Here is a 24,077-nt window from a genome sequence, read left to right as displayed (position 1 = left end):
CTCTTGAAAGCAGCACTGTAGGAAAGTAGATGCACAAACTACTTGGAGATTATTTTTCTCTCAGTGGAAGTCAATGGAAGGTCTCTGAGGTATCTCAGGACAGACTCGATTTTACAAAGTATGAAAGATAAAATAAAGTCGTAAGGCCACTGCTCTATTCAGTCTGGTCTGAGCATGAGTATTTGAATCTAAGAGCGTAATAGGCCAAGAAGCAAACTTGATCACCATTGAATCCAAGGATGTTTAGACAGGATTTTGACACTAACAGGAACTATTAATTTAGAGCCCTCTCTGGTTTCCATGTTAGCCAGAGTAAATTTGGATTATACTCATGAGAAAAAATATCAAGTGCTCTAGCCACTGACAATTTAAATCAATAGCTCAAATATTGGAAGAATATAGCATTTGAGCAAATAGCACTCAAAAATAGCATGAAAGGGCTACAATCTTTTCTTCTGGCAGCAACTGATATAGTTTTCATCCTTTCATAATCAATAACGTCTCAGAGCAGGCATTCCTGGAAGTACTCCACATAGAGAAAACCCAAGTAGATAGTTCAGCTCCCTCCTCCTCCTGCCCAGCTAATACGGCACAGGAGAGCAGGCACAAGACTATTTCTCCTGCTTGACCCTACTGAAAAGTAAGGCTTGCACACTTATCCATGGGCCCTGGATCATGTGAGGTGACAGATGTAATAGGAGAACTCCTGTTGGAAGCAGAAAAATTTCAGGTCACTTTTAAACCTTGTAGAAAAAAATCAGCCATCCATCCGAAAGCAGAGTAAGCAGCAGTCTTTCTGAAGGATTTCATGCGACAAGGGAGAAACTGAGCAAGCCCAAGTTTGTTTACCATCACATCACAAAATAGACTCCTCCAGAGAAGCAGCAAATCTGAAGCAAGTCTTCTAGACTCCTGCACATGGAAAACAGGATGAAGCTTTCTCTTTTCTTACGAGGTGGCCCCTGTGTGATCGTAGTTGGCTTCTTGCAGTGTCCGCAACTTTTCCAGATGAAGAGCTGTGAATTTCCATCAAATTGGCAAGCCCCAAATTTTACTATTGGCAGCTGACAAATCCTACATCAGCTCTGGAACTTCCCTAGTGTTTTACTGGATTTTCACTGACAGTCACATGGGTACAGTCTGTGTGCTTCTGCTGATGTAAATTCTTTTATACTCACTGAAGCTTGGAATAAAATAATGCACCAGCAAACTCCGACAACATGTAAAACTTGGCACATCTGCAACATGGACAGCTCAGAAAGGTCTGATTTGGCCGGATCCATGGGCACTGATGGACAAGCCCAGAACTGCTTTTAGAATGTTCTAAAGACCAACAGTATCAACAACAGTCAAACATAATTTATCATTTTTTAAATAGGGCAGCTGGAAGAGGAAGAAGCTCAGCCTACCAAAGATGGATAATCAGCTACACAAGGAAGCAAGATCCAACCCTTCTGCCTGTTCATAGATATTAGATCATGCTACCTTTCCTACAGTAAATGTTGTATGCACATGAGAACCAAAAAGACTTACGACAAGGGCAGTCAATGGTGTCTTATTCCTAGCTCTAAAGCTGGATGGACCACTATCCTGGCCAAGTCAACTAAACTAAGGTAGACTAGTCCACCCAGCTATAAAATAAGACAATAATATTGACCTTGATTTGTGCTCTAAGGGGAGAAGACAAATACTCCTTAATGTAAGTATCACCAAGAGAGCTTTCTTGCCCTGACACACCATTAAAAATGAGACAAAAGCTTTATATCCCACTTGGGAAAAAGTGAAGAAGGGAGAAAGAAACTTCATTTACCTCTGGATGGCCCTTCTCAAGTCACACCATCGCAAACAATCCCAGCAAACATGCTCTGCTGCTCTGGGACATGATCTCACATTGCGGAGTGCTCCCAAGCTCAGCCAGCCTGACATAAGCAATGGGAAAAAACCCAGAGCAGAAACAGAGCAGAGAGGGAGTGCCACGCGTCTGCTCACTCTTCATTGTCCAAAAACGCATCGTCTGACCTCTGACACAACACAGACTATGATCTCTGAGAAACTCAAAAAAATCTTATTGCACAGCAGAGACACTTCTTTGCAGCAACAAAGACAGATGTACTCTCTGATGACACCAAAAAGCTCCTAGCCTTCAGGCAGTCAGGTGTACTGTTATAGAGGCAATCAACTTGTTCTCCCCTCAGGGTCTAATTTGTTTGCCAAAGTATTGCACAAGTGACGCTCTGTATTTGGAAAACACTTCCTTAGGTGGCCTATTTGACACCAAATAGCAGATGGTTTACTGTCCGTGCAGCAAATAAGGCCATTTCTGGGTTCCAAGTGTGTCATGGCTCGGTCATACAGTAAGCAGCTGCATTAATTGTGGAAATGTTTAAAATGTTTTGCTTAAGATACCCAAGTGCTTTCTCTCTAATTCTGCCTCCTCTCCTCCTGCTTCAATGCTTTCACCTGGAGGGAAGTGTCAGAACCAGATATAACCAACACAGAAGATTCCCAGAGTTTCAGTCTATTGGTATCCCAAATGATTCACACACTGGAGGCCAAATCAGAAAGCTCCTCTATCTGCCAAGCTCCAGAGACAACTACATCAACCCATTCCTGCAGGACTCTACAGCTTACCCACCTCAGCTCTTTAGTTGTTAAGGTGTTTGGCATGGATAACACACACAGTTTATGACAGTTTAAACTGGCTCTGTTCATTGGGGTGTCCTGCATACCTAACTGCAAGTGTGTACGTTTTCATACCTTATACACTTCGCTGCGGGATATGTTCAGAAGCTCAGCTAAGGTTTTAAAAGCCCTTTATAGCATATGAAACCCTCAATTAGGCATTGTTTCAGAACCTGAATTCTGTGTTTGGCTTCATGTTGAAGCAAAGTACAATAAAGACCTTTCAGATCCTACAGTGTTAGGATTTTCTTAGCACTCCACATCACAGTGTGACACAAAGCTCACAGACAACAGAAAGCTAAGCAGGACAGAGAGTAGGTTGTCAGCTCTTGAGATGTACTGAACAACTACAGTTCCTTCAACTGAATCAATATAGCTCACAGATCTTCCCAAGATCAGGTTTTACCAAGCCTGCAGCTCTAACAGCCATCCCTCTCTCTGTGACATTTCGAATCAGTATTCAATGCCAATTGATTTATACAGGAGCCTAGGAACTGAAGCACAAGCAAATGCAGAATAGGTCAGCATTACTGTCCTTGTTTGTGACCGAGACTTTTTTCAGTAGAAAACAAACTGCGATTGCAATGCACATAACAAGTATATTGCAGAGAGAGAGCATAAAGGCACCAAAGAGCAACACAGAGTTTGCAGCTGATTTAGCACAGCTCAGGAAAGAATAAAAGAAATGGGCTGCTCAGCCTTGCCAAGTCACATTAGGTGAATCAGTGCCCTCACCTATCATGCCACAAGTCTGGCATCTCACACACAGCCTCAACCATCTCCCCTCTGAAGCCACGAAAGAGTAAACTACCTTCTGTATAAAGTGCTGATAGCCATATTTATCCCACTGGCTATGCTAAATAATGTGCCCAGCGGTCAACACAGTAAGACACATAAAAACACATCTTGGAGCAAATGAAAGGCAGGGTTGGATGTTAATTTCTAGCACACTGGCAGAATTATCTTCATTTCCAGGTTTCACAAACTTTTCAAAGCCAACTGTTTAACCTAATAGTCCTCATGCTCAGGGTTTTTTCCCCTAATGTCAGTTTTTGCTCCATTTTAATATATCCTCTTTAGTTTCCTTTACAGCTAAGTACTGGTCAGAAAAAAGTGGCAGAAATTTCCCTTACACCAGCTGTTATAGGATCTAGTGTGGATTTTAAAACAGAATAGAGTTGCAGCCTGCATTCCAAAAGAACTCCAGTGAACCATGTGAATAGCATTGTTTGGGAGCAATTGGAGAGAGAACTGCACTCCTGATTTCACTCATTTATTATCCTCAGTGTACAAAACAAGTAGCTGCAGTAACATCATCTACTGACAGTACTGAAAAGAACGCAACAAAAAATAGAAAGCTTAATCTACATTTCTGATACAAGCTGTTTAGCAGCTTCAGCTGTACAACTGTGGGAACTAATGGTACAAAGTTTTCGTGAGGCCAGATTCTGTGACTTGTTTTTTGCACAGTGTGCAAACACAAAGTGCAAAATAAACAACTTTGCACTAGGTATGGCATTTGATTAAGATTAGTGAGCCCAAAAACCAGAGCTACCAATGGGCTCAGAGTTGTGCAGCCATGCCTCTTCCTTTCCTATTAATTCAACTTCACTTAAGTCCTCTTGGTTCTTCATATGTGAACATCAATTCCCTCTCCCTGATGCTGGAGTTCTACTCACAGATTGTTCTTTTTGAAAGGATTTTGGGGGATCAGACAAACAGAAAGACAAACTTCTTTACTTTTTAAAATATTTGTGCTCCTGCCAGACTGAGACCTCAAAGAGGTTGGTCCAGTGCAACCTACAATGAAGTACAGAAAGTTGATTCAAGAGAATGAAAACAAATGACTGGTGGAGGTAGCTACACACAAATTATTATGGCCAAACAGGCAGCTTAAGACCAACAACTTTATATTTTCCTCCTTATTTGAAGTTTCCCTTAACCTAAAGTAACTTACCAAGACTGAAATTATAGAGATGCCTTCTATGCAGTATGTTTTTCTGCACCCTGGCCTGAAAATTCAGAGCTTTTAAACGGGACAGTTCAATCTACTATTATTCTCAAGAGGTCTTCTCACTCCTGACTAGCCAGGCTCTGGCCATGAAGCCACTAGCCACATGTGGTTCCAGTGGTGGTCAACACAGCTACAATAAACCTCTCAGGCTGCTGAAGTCATCTGGCAGGCTTGGCGCAGGCCAACATAGGTCTGCATGAGATGGGGCTGACTTGCATCGTCAGAAATGCATGGACAGAAGACAGTGCAGTCTGAAAGCAATTAGAAAGTATCTCAATTAAAAAAAAACCCAACAGGCTATCCAGCATGCAGCAGAGGAAAAAGCACCATAATCCCTACATGTGCAGAAAAAAACAGGGAAAAGAGAGAATGGCTAACTTTCGTAGGATTTTAGAATGAGTTTTATTTGTATGCTACTGTGATTTCATATTGATTTTAGAAGCTGGGCTGAGTACAGTAAAGCCCAAGGTGGGAAGAAGAAACCAGGTTATTTACAAAGCTGCAGAGATGTTCTTTTTTCCCTGCTCACCTGCCTGACAAGCACCTTGGGTTTTTGTTTTGTGCATGCGGCCTCCCTCTCAGGATTCAACACCTCACTACTCTAGGAAACTTCCCAACCACAGGCTGCTTTTTGGAAGGGCCAGGATAGAGCCATCAGCCCGGTGTCCAGCAGGGTAAAAGACATCCAAAAAGTAGCACAAATACTGAACAGAGTTAATCAGAAGCCAGAATTTCCCATTCAGGTAAGATTTCTGAAATAAATACAAAATTGGATATGCATTATGAACTGGGCAAACCTAACAATTCCAGAGGGGCTTGGGTCTCCCCGCAGGATGCAACTGCAAGGCAGCCAGCACTCAGTCTGCCTATGAGCTAAGGAGCTGGAGAGCAAGAGCTGCCTGACCTGTCAAGGAACTCCACCTGTGGCCAGTGCTCTGAGGGCTCCTCAGCTCTCGGCTGCCACCAGCCTGCCAGGCAGACTGCCAAGGAGCTGGGCAGGAAGGAAACCAGTGAGGTTTCTAACAGAAAAAACATCCCGCTGGAAAATTTCTGACCACTCTAATAATGGGCCTACTTTCAGAGTCAGTTATGGTGCTGGCAGAAGGTAGGAAGATCCACTGCATTTTCTGTTATTGGCTTCCTATATACATTTCTTTCTATACCAAACATGCAGCATCAACTGAAGTAATCCTTACGAAGGATGTTCATAAACCCCTTCAAACCTCTCCACAGCAAACAACATTGCTTTTCCCGAGAATGATGACAATTGTTAACTGGCACTGGTAACATTTTCTTTGGTAAGGTCATTACTGCTTTAGGCAACCACATGTACTTTTGGCAGCATCTCTAGACAAGCCTTGTTGGCAGCATACAGTATATGCCTGCCTTGCTCGGAAAGATTGCATGAAAAAACAGCTCACTTTCCAATTCCAATTCCAAGGCTTTGCAAACTTGGCAAGGCTGACAACATAATCTGGCCTGACTGCAGGAATAACTGATGCCTGATAGGTTGCATCCCACAGAGCTGCCTGAGCTGCCCATGCACACGCAGTTACTCTGCAAGAGACCTTCTCAGCCTAACTCTTGGACTACTAACAGTTGATGGACCTACATACCGTTCATTGTTCAGGGTCATTCTTGGAGGATCAAGGTTGGGGTTCTCCATGGACTCCATTTGAGGACAGCGTAGGAAGTAGTAGAGGGTGTGGAGAGCATCAGGGGACCAGGAGATGGGCTGCTGCTGCCGGGTTTGCCGAATGGGGCTCATGCCTGGGCGGATGGTATTCAAGCACTGCATGTGGTGCATTGCTCGTGATACCAAATCACCTGCACAAAGAGAAAGAATGCAAAAGCATCTCTTTACTATTCACCTACAGTCCTCTTAAGTACACTTTTTGAACTAAATAAAATCTCTTACAGTTAGGAGAAGTGTCTTTTGTGTGCACATACCCTTTTTCATCCACAAAGGCATAAGCTGCCTGCAAGCCACCACTCCGCAAGTTGTTGTATGGGAAATTTAACTTTCTTTCAAATGACAAGCTATTAGTTAGAAAACATAGAATGAAATTTCTCTCAGTCCCCATACATTCAGAACAACAGCTGTACAGTGATTTTTCCATCCTGTTTTATTGTTGGTTTTCTCCTCTTTACAACCACATTATTCGAGTTTCTTGTCTGCCTACAAAAACTATTGATGTTGTAAAAAGTCTACTGCCCAATCTGGGAGCACAGCTTTCACAAGGCAAAGCCAGTGGCACCAGTACAAATACTTTACTCTCATGGCCAGCATCACCATTTTATGTTATGAGATTGCTCCCATTTCTTTCAGCTGGGTTATGACATTCTACCCTCTTACCCAGGAATTTGTGACAAATTAGTGACATTATATTCAATACAGAAATCCCTTCTTTCAGGGGCCTGCTTCTCTCATTCGTACTCTAGCTGCAGGTTTCTCTGAAATAACAAGACCTGACTCTCATATTAAAAAGCCAATCTTTATCATGCTAACTGTCACAAGCTGTGCCAGAAATTTGCCCCTGAGCCTTGTAGGAAGTTCAATCCAGGTGCTTTCTGGGCTGCTCAGTCCTCTTGGTCTTTGAACTTGAATCAACCTGCCTGTGTGTAAGAGTACTGGTAGACCTGAGGAGGCCTGGAAGAAGGTGACCTGTATTACAGTGTCTACTCAGAAAGGATTTTAAGATTGCAGATTTTTAAAAAGTTCACAGGGCAATGACCCCCAGACAACAGCTATGCAGTCACATAATGCTGGTCTTTCTGTAATAAGCTTACTTTGGGCACACCCTGTTTACTCTCCTTTTATTGTGGTGCACTGCAAACTCTCAAGAGCTTTGCAATAAAGCCTTCAAACATTACATCTTTGAGTAGTGTGACTACCAGACCAGCGAGCTGAATGATTACTATAGATTACTATACATAGCCAGGCTCTATTTTTTCCTTGGGAGAATCCTCTGCCGCTTTATGTTTTACAGTCTTCTCAAACTCTCACAGGAAACGTTCCTCTATTGTGTCCTAGAGTTACAATACTGGGAAAGGATGGAACTGAAATAGTCACCCCATCGCAAAGCTGGTTCCTGAGAAAGCGCCCTGAACTTAGCCATGCCACATATGAATTTGTCACTCCTCCCTCTGAAATTTTTAGGAAGTTATTATTTGTTCAGTTATATCCAAGAGCAATACACTGAGCGTGCCAGCCAACCTCCAGCTGAACCCCTGGGGTTCTAGTATTACCAGGTTAGGGAACCCCCCTGCCAAAGCTACTGTATGTCTAAACATGGCAACGTTATTAGTGGTTCAGATCAATAGAGTATTAAAAATCCCAGTTTGCACTGTAAAGCTGTGCCACTCATTTGTTGCATAGTACATTCAGCTTAAGGACCCACTTTAGAATGGAAAAACCTTCTAACATCTCTGCCTTTCCACTTCAGTAGCTCCTGACTCTCCAGGAATTAAACATTTTACGAGAATATCATGAATCCTCTAGTGTTGGTACTAACACAGAAGTCTGCGCAATTATAGCAGAAATGCATCTGGAATTCAAATTTTCAGCTCAGAATAACGTTCCTTCTCCTTTGCACACTCACTCACTCTATTTTTCTGGCAATGTGCAGCAACATTTAAAAAAAAAAAAAAAAAAAAAAAAAGAAGGTAGGCAACTGTATCAGGAGATCTATTCACTAGATGTAATGACCAAGTTGGCCAAAGCAGGGACAGGGGAAGAGAGAGAGGAAGCTGTATTCAATCTTAGGCCCATGCTACAAATGTTCTCTTGTGTTCCAGGATAAATAGAGGTGTGTTAAAGGAATGTGAAAACCTCAAATTAAGGCAGGTTGCAAAATAAATGGTGAAACCCACAAACTCCTTACTGGCCCTAACATTCATTAGCATTCAGATGGTGGAGACTAAGAAAGTGATGCCAGCAAAAATGTTGCAAGGGAAAAGTAGACTGGGAAAACACAAATATTTTTTGTTTACTTTAAGGGGGCTTTGTGAGTTGTCTAGGAATGGAACGTTTTGTTTGGTTAGCATTAAAAAAGAAGGTTTTGAACAAGTTTTTGTTACCCAAGTGCTCTCAGATTTTTTCCTCCACTTTTTGTTTTTCAAGTAACCAAAAAGCTTTTCCTTGAATATCCTGCACCCTTGATATTTCCACTCCACAAACACCAACAAAGAGAACCTTCTTTGCCATCTGAGGGAGGTGCCACTGCTGTGTTCCACAAATGTACAAGAAAGCCTCCAGAGGCATCTAGGCAAAAGCATCCATCTTCTGTTGGCACTAACACCACTAACTACCCAGATGCTAGAAAAGCCACATCTTCTGCATCTCCAAAGTGAATCAAATATAAAGCAGTCTAATGAAACAACCTAATTTTCATAAACCGCACCACGAGACAATTAAATTTTATGCAACGTTAGCCAAATACTGCTCACACTGTCAACAACGGCAACACTCCCACTGACCTCAACAGTGGATGGACTGGCTCTCCTGCTTCACTGAAAGAAACCCATGTTCGATTACATCCAAAACTTACTTAGTTCAGAGATGCTTCCAACGCAAGTTGCCAACAGAGACTGCTCTAAAGTTCGGAGTTCCAGCTGGGCATAAGCATCAGCCCGTCCATCGCTGCACACAGAGCCATCGTTGTATGGGCTAAAGTAGGCAGGCAGAGACAGCACACCTGGGGATGAGAGCAAACAGTTGTGTTAACAAGTGAAGTTACAGGAGTGGAAAAACACATCTTTCTACCAATAGGCACCACGGGGAACTTGAACACGTTTGCACCTTTCTTGGGGGACTTAAGGTCTTCTGAACAGTTCAAATAAAATCAAACAGTGCTGTAAATACCATTGGAGTGGCTGAAACAGTGAAACTAGGCTCTAGGGAGTAAGGCTGGATGTTTCTACAGCCTTCAAAAACTAGAAACAAATTGCAGTTGAGATAAAACTACATGAAAAGCTTTAGTGAAGTCTCTGCTATTGTTTATACAACAACTCGGCTGTGCACACACAGCTTGCTTTTGAACAGCTGTATGCAGATCGCTAGATATAAAGGCCTGATTTTCAGAGGTGTGGGAGATAACCTCGAGTCCATCTAAGGTAAACGGCAGCTGTAATCTTTTCAACTCTGAAAACAAAACCACAGGCTATGCCAGTTCTTTGAACCTGCATGCAGTTTCAAGTGTGCAGACTGTGGTTTCTACCTGTGTGAACCTTTGGATGTGCCAAACTACGCCCATGAGTTTTGAGGTTGACTGTGTTTTCATGTCTATAAATGACCCCTCTATGAAAGCGACTGATTAGAAATATAATTAATTGCACACATGCATTTACCACACACACACACTCCTTCCATTTTATCTTCTTGCACACATGAGCATTAATGCACAGTAACTGAACAACAGATTTGCAAGCAGTTTTGTGTAGTTGTTATTGGGACCCCATCCCACTTTGCACATATTCCTACAACTCATTTGCACTGTTGGCAAATTAGAGACCATTTGGGTGAATTGGCTGGGAATACTATAAAAAAATTGACATACAGTTTCATATTAAGATGCAGGCAGTCTCTAAAAGGGACATTCACCTCACCCCAATCATCTTTTTCACTTGTTATCTTTGGCCAAGCAGGGCAGATCTGCAGCCACAATGCAAGTCAGTGCAACACAGAGATCAAAAAACACCCCAAAAACCTGCCTCCCCTGTTTTCTTCCCAGAAATCCAGTAGTTAAATAGTTTCTCATCAAATTAGTGAGCTGAATTTTGTTGCCCTTCATCCATATGGTTGTTCTGTGTGGCACAGAGGGAAGGGAGGGAGTGTGACTTCTAGAACTGATGCAAGGTAGGGAGCATGGGTGCGTGACTGGGGCTGGGGTGGGAGAGTGGACCTGCCTCCTCTGGCAGCACCCTGGAGTGGGTCTGATGGCACACAGAGTGACCCTGCATCCACGGGGCAGGTGGACTCTGGAAAGTCTTCTGCAGTCCACTCCGCCAGTGTTCCTGTACCCTTGTTGCTACCATATCTTCAGTTGTGTTCAGCTGCTACCATATTTTTTATTATGGCTCTATCCTGTAATTCCAGTAGCACAGCCTGGCCCAAATTTTCTGTGATTTCAGATGAGCATACTTATAGCCACAACTGTCTGTGCTCTTATCCTGCTGCATCCTGTATTTTTTATTTTTCAACTTTGATCTGTGCACAGCCATACCAATATATTTCAGCCTAGACCCACATTTCCTTCCCGCCCTCACCTTCTGACCCCAGTTCAGCCTTAGACGTGGAGATACTTTACTCCTATTGCCATGACCTCCTGTCACATAGGTGCTGTGTATTCTTGTCAAACAAAACCCTGCCAGATGAATGACAGTGCATTGTGCAAGACCTTTGTTTCTTTGTCTTGATGTTTTCTTTTGAAATTTTATGCTGAATTGATCTCTCCTACCCTTTTCACATCCTCTTTGCATCCTGCTTGGTGGTAAAGCCAAGGGCTGCATCAAAAACTTCCTGGATGTTTTGAGGATAAGGGAATTATTTATCCTCTTGTGCTTCTTCACTGTACATCACTGTTAGTTAATGGAGAAAACTCTGCCAATGCCCTCTGTAACCTGAATAATTAGGAAGTCGAGGTTTTAAGAGCTAACAGAAGCGATGCATGCAAACTAGAAGAGCTTGCTTTAAATACTCTGTAGCCTCCTATACAGAGCCTAAGCCACTTCCTTTTCCATGTTAAAGCTATGAAAGGATGTTTTAAAGACATATGGATTGAATTTATGGCAGAGGGAGAATGAAAATAGACTGATTTGTCAAAAGTTTCAAGTAGAGGCATATAATTCTACAGAGGCGAAAACAGAAACTGGCAGTTACATTACTAAGCCAGGCGGGGGAAGGGGGGGGTGGGGGGGGACACGGGGACGACCAGGGCACATTTTCTCTGCCAGCCACTTTCAGTTGGTTCTGTTTTCTAACAAGAAATTAAAAATAAAGATTTGTAGAATGACTTAAGTTGGCACAACATTTTCTCAGTTTTGCAATTAACAGTTTGCCAGGTGCTGTGGGTTAGAGGAAACAGGGATGATTTATTTACTTTTGAAAAAAACCTAACCTCATACAAGATACTTGTGGACAAAATTTATGTTCTCCTCTGCCTTGGTACAGCTGAGGAATATCCTCTGTCTATGAGAGAGAAAGAAGGAAGTTTCCAAGACTGGCCACATGCCAAAGCCTGATGATGCCACTGGGAATTTTCCCTGGGATCGCAGTGGGGTACGAATCGGGCCCTCATTATATAAGATTTCACTAAGGCTCCCCACGTCTGGCAGGTCTCAATAGGTATAAGCAGGCCTGGGAATGAGAAAACACACCTCTCAGCACTGCTTTTGAGACCGATGGAGAGCAGCGACTGAATGGACAGCAAAGGAGAAATGTACCCCACAGTTACTATGTCTTGCAGCACGTTGATCAGGATTTCCTCTCCGATATGTTTCCAGTAATTACGCAGCGTTGGAAAAGTATCATCTTTGCTGTTCAGATCAGAAATTTAGGCACACGGACATGTGCAGTCAAGCTTTGCCCACTGGTATTATAATTAGAAACTGGACTTAATCTTCAATACCAATTAAAAAAAATTGTTTGATAACAGAGGCAAAGGCACTGTGATGGCTACTTGGACCCCGAATGGCAGTACCTGCTCTCCTCCCACCCAAATCAAGAAATTTGCAGTCAAAAGGTGTTACAATGGTCTAAACCCTGGGGGAATCTTCAGTTTCTATCTGGCATTCACACTTCTGTATTTTTTTTATTTGTGGCAACACTGGTTTTAATCATGCCTAGCTAAATAAGCAAAACTGTAATTGAAATAAATCAATTCATGTCAAAACACTCTCTGTTTGAAATCACATTAAAACTGCCGATTTATTTCCTGATGTTCAAGAATGTGTTTTCCCCACAAAACAACAATGTCAAACAGCACGTAATTGCCGTGCAGGAATGAACCATTCAGGCATGCACACCACTGTTACAATAGTCCCTCTGATGTGGGCTGTGTTGTGTTTCTTACAAATCCCTGGCAGTATCCTGGCATTCTGGTCACAATTTATTATTTTTTTTTTAATTAACCAAGATTTTAAGTATGGGATCCAAGCCCAGGTGAAGTTAGAGTCTATTAATTTGTGTGTGGCTTAGATCAAACCTCAAGAGCACAGAAGTCACCTCTAGAATGGCATGAGGCAACACTGTAGCAGCCCAATTGAAAGCACGTTTGTAGCACTGTGACTAAGGCACGGCTGGCTAACAATTTGTTTCTGATATTTCCATAGCCTTTGAAATAGCAGCTGGAAATAAAGACATATTTATTCTACCTCAGTTAAATACGAAACCTGCTCATAGGCACTTGCTGCCAATGATCTTAAAAGGCAGTCACAACTGGGTGAAATTCCAGTTAAGCAGTTCCTTAAACTCAAATTATTCTGCTTGCCTAAAGATTTTGAAATTGTTGTCTGTAATTTGATGCTTTTTAATAGCAACTGAAAATGTTTCCACAGTCTGAGCTAGGTCCAGGGAAAAGTCTGTTCACACTCTTGGACTCCTGCTTTAAGAGGTGCAGCAGTTCTGCTGAGAGCTTTGCTATAACTTGACTGCTCCCAGGAGCAGGGCTGTGCAAAACTCCTGCGTGGTTTCCCTGAGCTGGGCAACTGGTCTTGTCCTCAAGCAAGGCAATTTCTATAAGGAACCCAGGGTCCATCCCTGAATGTCCCATGATAATCGAGAGGCTGGCATCAAGTTCTGCTCTTTCTATATCAAGATACAAGCAAATGCAGACTTCTACCTGAATTTTATTTTAAGATTTGAATGTTTAAAAACCTTAGTTCAAATAATTTTTAAAGTACCTATGTTATCTTCACACTTCATGCTGTTTTCATGTTACATTCATGAAAAAGGACTAGCCATCACTTTTATCTTGCTGTAATGATTTTCTCTGTGCTTTCTCTAATCTAAATCCTTCATGTTGGGAGACAACTTCCTAGTGATTAACTTTTCAGCCATTTGATGACTTTCAAACACTTAGATGATGCCTGGAGGTTAAGATGGGGCCACTCACAAGTGGCAAAGGGCCAAGGAGTCTTGTCTGGAAAACACTCAAATTCTGCTGTCTGGGACTCCTCATGGAAATTGCCCAGGGTACAAACTCCCTTATCTCAGAAATGCACTGGCTGTATTCTGGACAGGTTAGGCAAAGAATCAGGAACATAATTAGGACAGGGTTACACACCGTAAACTACCAACACAGAAAAAATGCCCTTTTTTTTTTTTTTTTTTTGTTTAATAAACCTAGTAAAGCCTATGAGAGAATACAATGTATATTGATTTCTCCCTTTGACCAGAAGAAAAACAGGTTCACTGGGCAAGGATTCTCTCAGTGCACTGTGTTTGCATTGCACCTAAAACAGTGGTGATCGTTACTGAACACTACCGTAATACAAATTAGAACAGCAGGAAACAAATATCTATTGGGCAAAAGCAACCAGAAACGAAAGCCCTTATAAAATTTGGGATCGTCTTTATACATTAGAAATTGTTTCTAAAAGCCCCCCATACTGCAAAAAGCCACATATGTGAAATCAGAACTGCTGTGAATATGCTAGATAAAAGAATTAGGAAACCAAATAAGAAAAAAAACCCAGTCTTGGGTCTCCAGCATCAGCGTATTTCTGAAACATTCTGCGAGGTGAAAAGGATAGCTGATCCCAGTGAACTGAGCTGTGATTTGGAAGGCCGATGGTGATGACCTGACTACACTGAAGTAAATAGCCAAATCCCACTAATTTCAATGGACCCAGCAAAAACTTCATCCAATTGCAACTGCAGTTCCCACATTGCAATTTGGCTGTGACATCAGGATGGCTGTCACCTTGCACAAAGTCCTGTAATTCTTCATGGCAAGGAGCATTCAAGGCTCTCCTTGTTTTTTGTTTCCCATTCTACCAAGCAACACAATGCCGTCAGTTCTTTCTTGCCAATCAATTCAGAGTACAGAGCACCACCTAGAATTAATGCCACTTCCTGGAGCTGTTTTCTTCTTGCTGACCTACCACTGCTAGGAAAGCTCAACCCTTCTTTATTTTCTGAGATGATACAGGAACATTCTGACAGAATATAAACAAATGCTCCCCCACGTCTCCAAAAAACAAGCAACCAAAGTGTTCTTGATAGAGCTCACTCAAATCAAAACACATCAGGCTCTATAATCAACTACAGTCATGCGATAGATTGTGAGAAAGACTTGTGATCAGGAAACAATGCATATAATTGCTAACATATAGGAAAATAATGTGGCTTCTCCTATAAAGCAGGCAGGCATCTCTTTCAGTTTGTCTCTGTCAGCAGTAAGAAAAATCAAACACAGTTGCTTGTATCTGCATCCACATTAAACAGTGATTCTATAATTGAAAACAGGAGGAAAATCAGAAGAGGGAGGAGCTTCAAGCAGAGAGAAAACATCTTTCAGTCTTCTGCAAGTGCTCAACTGGATCTGTCCATTGAAGAGCTGCTGTCCTAATCAGACACTTCTGGACAGATCTGATGATTCACACAGCCCTCACATGGGCTCCGTAGTCTTGGTCTAACTGCTCATAGAGACAATGTCCCCTTCAAATTAATAAAATTAAGTTTGCCTGGACTGCAGGAATGTCATCAGAGATGCACTAGAAGCATGCAGTCTTGCCCTTCATGTCTCTCTGTATCAACAGGCATTGCTTGACTGAAGTATCAGAATACCCTAAAAGAGAGTTTGAAGCACTATCAAGACCCACCATCCCTTCCTGGGGTGCAGGTCAGTGCAGCGCCTCGTGGTTTGAAAGCAGCAGAGCTTGCAGCTTCTGAAGCGCTATGCGAGCCATAACACTACCCTTCTTTACACACCGCCACAGGAGGAGCAGAAGCCTGCTGACAGTCACTACAAATACTTAAATGCCTCCTTACTCCTAGGTAGCTAACTGTACCCTGTCTTCATCCCACATTGGGAAAAGTTCAACATACTTTGCCTCACTTTTGCTATGAAAATGGTAGAATTGACTGGAAGTTGGAGGGGGAAAGGTAGGAAGCATCTGTAAAAACTATTATATTTGAATCCACTGTAATATATAGGATTGCAAATGACTACAAATGTAGGAGAAAGGCCTTGGTTTAGTACCGAGTCAGTATTTACTGAGTCATTAATCCCACTTCCATATCCCTGTGGTCTTCTGGACAACCACTAACCTGGCTCGGCCCCAAGTGCTTAACTGAACATAAGCACAAGGGAACATATCCTTGGTTTATATTTTAATGCCAAAAAAAAAAGCAAATTTTATCTCTAGTAGCAGCAACTGCATAGTTCACAAGATAAAAGGTATCAGTGCTTTTATGAGATGGTGATTGTCCTCATTTCCGTTTCCTAGATGGAGAAACAGAGACAAAAGGAGGAGAAGCAACTACCAAGCCCATGCATCAGAACCAGCTCGTTGCAAAGTCCAAATCTCCCAGTTCAGAATCCCTGTGCCATTAGACCTTGTGTGTACACAAATGGCCAACACGGAGCCATCGCTCTCACAACCTGGATCCAGAGACAGGAAATAAATGGCATGACTGCAAGGCTTTAGTCTAGGTTTGTAGAACTATGCTACTTACATCTCATAATAAAAGACCTTTGAGAATATGATCTGTAAATAAAAGAATGTAAATGCTTCCTAGCACTAGGACTACAACTGTTTTTGAAGAGGAGCACATGTGCTAGTACATCAACAAGTACATCCCTAAAACTAGGCTGATCAGTTACAATTTTGCACACGTGGTTTTCCAGTCATTGGATCTTCTACAGGGGGTCTGAGGACAGGCAAAGACCCATACCAGACTGTAATGTTAGGTTAAGAGATAAAACCACCTTTGTTTCTAGGACTCTTATTTTCAAGATCCAGTAAGATGTGTTGAAGAGAAAACCCCACACTGGGCTACAAATATCAATGAAAAAAAAACAGAGAAAGTTTTATGAGGCATGGTATAAATAGATTATGAACACTGAGAAAGAAATACAAAACCAGAATCCTGTGCCAAAAAATGGCTGTGGACCAACAGGCAGAAGACTTAGCATTAACTAGCTGTGTAAACCCCAACCAGTTTAATTAGTGTCCCAGTTCACTTATCTGGAAAATGGGGATATTGCTTCGTTCTCATTAAGGGTGGCATCACAGAAGCAACCTTCTTGCTTCGTTTCTCTTTCATTTCACTCCTTCACACTACGCAACATTTCAGCAGTGTCACCATTTCCTATATACATCCATAGCACTTTTTTTGTCCCTTAGCATCAGTCCATCTTCCATTTACACAGCCCTCTTTACTTTCAATAATCCCAGAGCTCTCCAAGACACAGCTACTCCTGAGTTGAAAGGACACAATATTGTGACGATGTATAATTCCACCCCAATGGAGCTTACAATACAAAATGAGAAGTTTTACTCAACTGGGAGGGTTAAGAAAGGCAAAATGGATTTTAGCTTAACAGAGATTCTGATGTGGATACAATATTGGGACAGTTATTATGACAAGCATCAAAATTACCATAAGAAATTATAAAGAAAAAACTACATATATACACATACAAGAAAAAACATATGAAAGCTAAAAAACAAACCTTATTTTTTAAAAAAGAGAGATGACAGTTAAATAATGGCAACTCCAGAAACACCAAGTCCTTTTAGCAGCATTACTGTGGGGGTTAGAAACCTTAGGGAGAACAAGTTTATAACACCTTCTCCATCCCCTTGGAACTCTTTAGAAGTCTCCAATCTAGGTGCTTTTACAGTAAAACCAGCTTTATTTGGCGTAACCAGTGGGACTGCAGCAACTGCAGGCACCAGCTAGAGCCCTCATACCCTCTACAATACCCTCTTCTAATCCATTCCTTATTGTTCACTGTCCTTCCTGAAATATGGTCTTTGAATCATGCCCAGTTCTCCAGATGTGGTCTGACTAAGCTCTTTGTACATGCCATAATGACCTCTCTTTACTTGTGTTCAATTCTTCTATTTATACATCCCATGATCTGTATGCTTGCCAAACACAAAGAGGATAGTAAATTTATATCCTCTGTCACTCCCAGTTCCTTTTCTTAGGGAATGTCAAGATGGAGAATCTGACCGGGGAAGTACTCCAGCATAATCCCATACAATCCCTTTTCAGGTATACCAGAGCAATCTTTTGAAAGAGCCTACTCTACATGACCCCTGTCCATCAACTTCTTTATACTGCTGAGCCCTTGGCCTGATAAAATCTACCCCCATAAGACTCTCCTGGCTGTAGTAAACATGCCCTTAAAATAAAATTTTGGAAACTGTGGTCACTTAATAATAAACATCAAGACTGCAATTACATCACTTAATGGCTTGAAATATAAGAGCACTGTAAGAGCTGTTTATTCTATGCTTACTTTAAAAAAACCATGAAGAAATAGGAAGTCAACGGTAACCAAACTACTGCTCCAAAAGGACTGGCGTTTTTCAGATGACTCAAGGATTGTGTCCATCAGGTGTCAAAAACGGCAACCCTCTGATGCACAGCTGCACAGTTTTGATTTTGTCAGGGTGAAATACGCATCTGTCACTAAATATCAAATTGAAATCTCATCTAAGTGAAACACAGCACAGTCCTGACTGAGAACATAAAGTCTGACCTCAACAGGGCAAGGCTGGGAGTCTCGCTAGGATGATCACATGCATACCATGCCTCCAGATGAAGGTGATTCAGGTTTTGAGTCATTGGCCATACAACACAAAACTTTGGGTGGGTGTATCCTGGGTAGTTCACAAGAAGAAAAGACAGTATATTGTAGATTTGATACCCAGAGTTTAACCTCCAATATTATTGGTAGTTCACTTACAGTTAATTGCTCACACCTGCATTTATGTACATGAGTAGTTAAAAAATCACAAGCTTTGACATTTTTAACCCAGAACTGCCTGGAGCCCAATACTAGCTTTGGTGAGCACAAGTTTTTGGAACGAGTACAAACACAAACTGCTACCATACAGACAGCAGTATCTAATGGTGCATGTCAAACACAGACAGGGTCTACTGTCCAGGAGTAATTTCATAGCACTAAAGACGAGCAACAACTCTATCTCGGAACAGAAGCTATTCCTCTTGATTTTCATTTCCTCAAACACACACTTGGAAGTATTTGGCAGTTTTTTCCCCACAACAGCAAACGAGTCTCTTACTAATGATAGTATTTTGCAACTTCCTGCTTCCTCACATCAAAGGATCCTGGAGAACTTGTCAACAATGAGATGTGAAGTTGAGGAACTCCACTTACTCACCACCTGCTGACTTTTGCCCTCTATCTTTGCAACACCCTCCCCTATTACTCACATCACATGTAGCACTGAAGGACTGCCTCATACCATCTACATTCATGCTTGGGTTTCTTCTATGATGTATGGCACTTGCTCCAGCTTCTAACCCCTATTTTACTCTCTACTGCTGCATCTGCATTCTTCTTTCTTGTATTCCCCCCCCCCCCCCCCCCCAACTCATCATCGTCATGCTTGTACTCTTCCCAGGATTCAGCCTTTGAAGACTCACGCCAGTTGCAAACAAGAGTAGATACAATATCTATTTCTGAATGTCCCTTTAGGGGTAGCAACACTATAAGAATTTGGCAATATTTGCAAAGCTAGCAGAAATAAAAACCCCAACAACTCCACTACAAGGTTCTGGCCTGTCTCCCTTATTGCATAAATGCCAAATGCATTTCAAAGTCTAAGTCTCTTGGATGTAGCCATTTATAGTTTGTATAAAAAGCATAACTTGTACACTTCCATTAGAGCCCTAAATATAACTGCCCTAAGCAAGTATTCACTTTTCAAACAGTACCTCTTTGAATTTTGTTTTCAAAAGAATGCTGTTGCCACTGTATTATTTATAGACATTTACATCAAGATCTAAATACTTGGTCAGGAAACTACTCTTATTAATGGATCCCCAGCATTGTTTTGTAACTCTAAATAGCCCAGAAGAAAACCAGGATTCCTATATTTTTATTCTAGAACAGCATCTTTTTTGCATAAGCATAAAAAGCTGCAATGTTTACAGTGCTCAGATGGATGGGCATGGTTCTTTGAAGAATCTGAAACACTACCACATGTTTCAGTTTTTAAACATAGCATCTTTGTAGAGGATGAAAATTAGAATCTAATTTATTATTTTTTAACAGGAAAACTACATTTTGATACCATTATTACACCTGTGCACCATATCTGTAATGGATTCAACCAATCAACCTAAATGATTTTGCCAGTGTGCTATCTTCTTAAAGCTTTTTTGCACGTGAGTTTCCAATTACACCATTCCGTAGCACGCAATTATTTTCTTAACACTTGCAACATCATTATTTGTAGTGGTGACCTCCTTCAGATGAGACAACATAATTGGGGAAAACTGCCTCATGGCAGAGGTAAAAAGGAAAGTATTTTTTAGAGCAAGACAGGTTCTTGTTGCTTTACAATCCCGCATGCACGCAGGGTTACTGACAGTGTCCCCAGGAGGAATAATACTGTGTAGCTCAGACAGCAAGCACACATGTGCCAGAATAGCTTTGGTAAGAGCACAGCTGGTGCTCCAAATACAGAGAGGATTGCTCTTGCAGACAATAAGCAAAAATAATGTCATGATTTTGTGCCCACCATTTCCTCTAGAGACAGTACCTAGATAGTTTTCTTCAGATGTTATGGAACCCATGCTGCTAACTGCAAAATAAAGTAGCATTTCTTGCACCTTTGCTAGAAGAGCAGCTCAGCCCCATCCCCACCACTGCTGTCAAATTCTGTAGGACCTCAGACGTATGAAACCAACTGGAGTGCCTACCCACTGGTCTGTGACTGTGCCACCCGTTCTTCCAAATATCTTTCAAAATCAGTAAGTCCGTTATCTTTCAAGTAATCTTGAACTTTACTGTGCTAAAACAACTTGCCCACAGTCACAGCCAGGGGCTATTTGAACAGCAGGACCATGGCAATCCACTTACTAGAGAAGACAACCTGAGGAAGGACACCAGCTGCCTCGAAAAACAAACAAACCAACCAAAAAAAAAGCACGCAGCTCTTACCATTTTGCATTCCTCTCTCCCTTTTCAGTCAGCCCCCATTTCCAACAACGAACAAGCCTGCTCCTAAATGTGAAGATATTCCTATGGCAGCATGTCATACACTGGTGGTGAAGATTAAGATTACAGGGAACCTTCTTACAATTCTTAGGAAAATAATAAAATAATGGAAAACTGGCTCCCAGAGGAAGATCCTTTCATTGACAAAAAAGTAATATTGCCAGGAAAACTATTTTTTTAAAATGAACAATCATAGCATTACCTTACCTATTCTATTAAATAACTGTAGCCATTAGGCTATAACATAAAATTTGTATTTTGTTGGTTCCCTGCTGAACCCAGACTACACTGCGACTTTCCCTCTGATGGCAATGTGCAAAATCTCTACTGCTGTGTAACAGAGATGCACAGCATGGAAGTACTTGAAAAGCAAAGGTCCCTACCACATAAATAATCCCATACCACATAAGTAATCACTTTTTGGATCCAGCTGTTTGTATGCAACCACTATATCCTAGTAACGTTAATAGCTTTGACTATTGCCAAGAATAAAATGTCTCAGAAGGCTTTTTAAATTTGTCATGGAGGAAAGCAAATGCTAGAACCATGGCAGATGCAGATCTGGGGAAGCTCAACTATCTAAGAATACTTTTCTTCTCAAAGGACACTCCATTCCTTTCACCAAATTATTGAAACAACAGTTCATATAAGAGACTGTTCTGTTAAAACAGGACAAGCTGGTAAAGGCTAAAACTAGACTGCACTGCAGCACCATTTAAGGAATGTCAAAATGCAGATAGGAGTTAAGATTGGAATAGGCGATGGGACACATCACTCTGATCTGAAACCCAGGTGGCTCCACAACAATGTAGACTTACTTGGAGCTGAAATTTTACTTTAGACCTATCTTTTTTTCCAAAAAGAAATACAAAGTAACAGGGAAGGGAAAGGAAACGGAGACTTAGAGAGGCTGGAAACAGATATATGGAAGAAGGACAGTGGGAAAGGAATAGGAATAAAACCCCAAACATTCCCTGATGAAGGAGTTAGTGAAAGAATGAGAGAGCATTGGAAAACAGTCCAATAAGTAAGAGCCACTTCTGCTTTCTTTTCTTGGAAATATTTTATTTTTCCTAAAAAATTTCAGGGTCTTGAGGAACTTGTAACGATTTATATCCTTAAGCCAATATAATTTGCCTCCGTTCCCCTCACCTTGTTTCCTGGGAAGTGGCACAACAAACAAAGGGTGATCCAGCAGAGCTGGAACATGCCTCCCCTTAATACCGACGGAACCTGATATCCACTGTCACTATCTGGGCAAAGTCATGCAGTTTCCACATGTACCTTCTTGGGTATTTCAAGATCACCGTAGTAAGGTATAAAGGAATCCATTTTTTAATACTGTGCTTTGAAACCTGAAGATACTTGGTTTGGGTTTGGTTTTGCTGTTTTACAGTTCATCAGGGCAGAATAATCAAACACTAACAGAAAAATGCTACAGTCTCCTAACTACCTATTTTCTTCAAGATCCTCTTCACCTTCCTGCCCTGTTCATACTAATAAATCACTGCTTTACTGTTACGGCCCTGCAGGCCCAACCACTGCTTCTTCATCTCAGTAGGAGCCAAATGATGATTGAGATGCCAATATATTAGGCTGGCCTGATTCAAAGAAGGATAAGGAACAAAGCATTTGTGCAGAGCAAAGATAAATGAATATAAATCAAGTGCTGAGCCATTTTCTGTGATGGATTAGCACCTTTCTTTGACCTAATAATGTCAAGGGGTCTCCATGCTGACAGGAACTAATGTGGAAATCTCTGTGCTGTGTAAAGTCAGTAGGAATCCTGATCTCCAGCTGCACTATCACTCTGTTTGTATTTTGCTGGGTGTCTCACTCAGGTGTAAGCAATCCATCTCCTTCATCTTACCTTGAGAAATGTCACTAAAGCATCCACCAAACTTTCTAGAGTATAGGAGAGAGATTTCTTCCACTCTCTCTTTGAATTTCTCCCTGTAAATCCCATTTTTGCCCATAAACCAGCAGGTCATACCTAGCCAAGGACCAGACAGAAAAGCTTTCTCAGCACCTGGTGATGTTGCTAGAGTATAAAGCTACATAAAGCCAGCAGCAAAAAGCTGATGTCTGGATCAAATCTGGCAACTGCAGTTTTACCAAAAACAGAAAACAGCAAAAAAGTAGGTACACACAGAGAAAACTTCAGTGGTTGTCAAGTCCAAACCTCTCCGTTTAGGCCACATGCAGTAGCTAGAGCCATATTATGTAGTGTTTAATAATCCATCGTGTCACTGACATGTGGCAAAAGCTGCAGCAGGAAATACATCGAAGTCCTGCAGCTATTCTAGCCTCTACTATTCTCATTTCCCAGATGAAAAAGACCTGTCTATTACTTGTCCAAATCTGTCAAACAAAGAAAAGAGCCATGTTTCTCCTCTGTTTGCATTTGCAACATGAACCCCTGCGTTATGTCTTAGATGAGGTGCCTGGACACTTGAGTCTGTAAAACCAAGATTTTTATCCTTTGGCTGTCTTCACAGCTCACTCTGGATCTGCAGTGCAAACAGCAGGGGATACTCAAATCACAGCTCTCATCAACCTACCCCACAGGTGACTGGCACTTGTCTAACCTGTTATCTTTGTCTGGAGACCGAATCACCTCTCACCCTCTGAAGAGCTGACCTGATGAAAGATCATCATTATAACCTGCTTCGGGCCAGATTGCACCCATATGTCTCCACATTACCCATTCCATGCAGACTGACACAGATAAAGAGCTAGTATCTCAGAGACCTAGGGCATTAAAAATGAGCTGGATGCTTGGTATTCTCAGTACCACCTACATTGTTTTAAACTTCCATTGAACTACCTCCAATATTTGAGCAGCCACGCTCCTGCATCTCTACTTTGACCCCAAGTTTTGTGTTCCTGGCCTCTGCTTTCGGCAGAATTGGAATTTGTGCAGTTGTATCATAAGACACTTCAGGAAAGAGAGGGATGTCTCTTTTTTTTAAAATAACCTCCTCTCAGTAGACTTAGCTTTAGTCACATCAATTCCTTGCCTCAGCAAAAGCACTGTGTAAACACATAAATGCAAGTGCAGGCATAAAAGGGGCAATGAGAACACGTTTTGGGGGCAAAAGGGTGAGACTGCAGAAACTTCAGGTTAAGCTGCCACAAAATCACACCCTTACATTGCCACTATATCTTGTAGA

At 41.6% G+C, this 24,077-nt stretch overlaps 1 protein-coding gene across 1 annotated transcript in view; it reads right to left on the bottom strand.

Annotated features, from left to right (window-relative positions):
- The window catches only part of ABTB2 (ankyrin repeat and BTB domain containing 2), a 143,632-nt gene that overhangs the window by 41,049 nt on the left and 78,506 nt on the right, over positions 1 to 24,077 (bottom strand). The window contains exons 2-3 of the mRNA XM_080404904.1: positions 9,247 to 9,393; positions 6,313 to 6,523 (exon numbers count right to left, since the gene is read on the bottom strand). Of these exons, the coding sequence (XP_080261030.1) occupies positions 6,313 to 6,523; positions 9,247 to 9,393 (358 nt within the window). The remainder of the gene's footprint in view (positions 1 to 6,312; positions 6,524 to 9,246; positions 9,394 to 24,077) is intronic.

The sequence above is a fragment of the Falco punctatus genome (genome assembly GCF_963210335.1).
Source record: "Falco punctatus genome assembly, chromosome: 10".
NCBI classification, from domain to species: Eukaryota; Metazoa; Chordata; class Aves; order Falconiformes; family Falconidae; genus Falco; species Falco punctatus.
The sequence above is the reverse complement of the archived record's forward strand: the minus strand, read 5'-3'. Positions and strand labels throughout refer to the sequence as shown.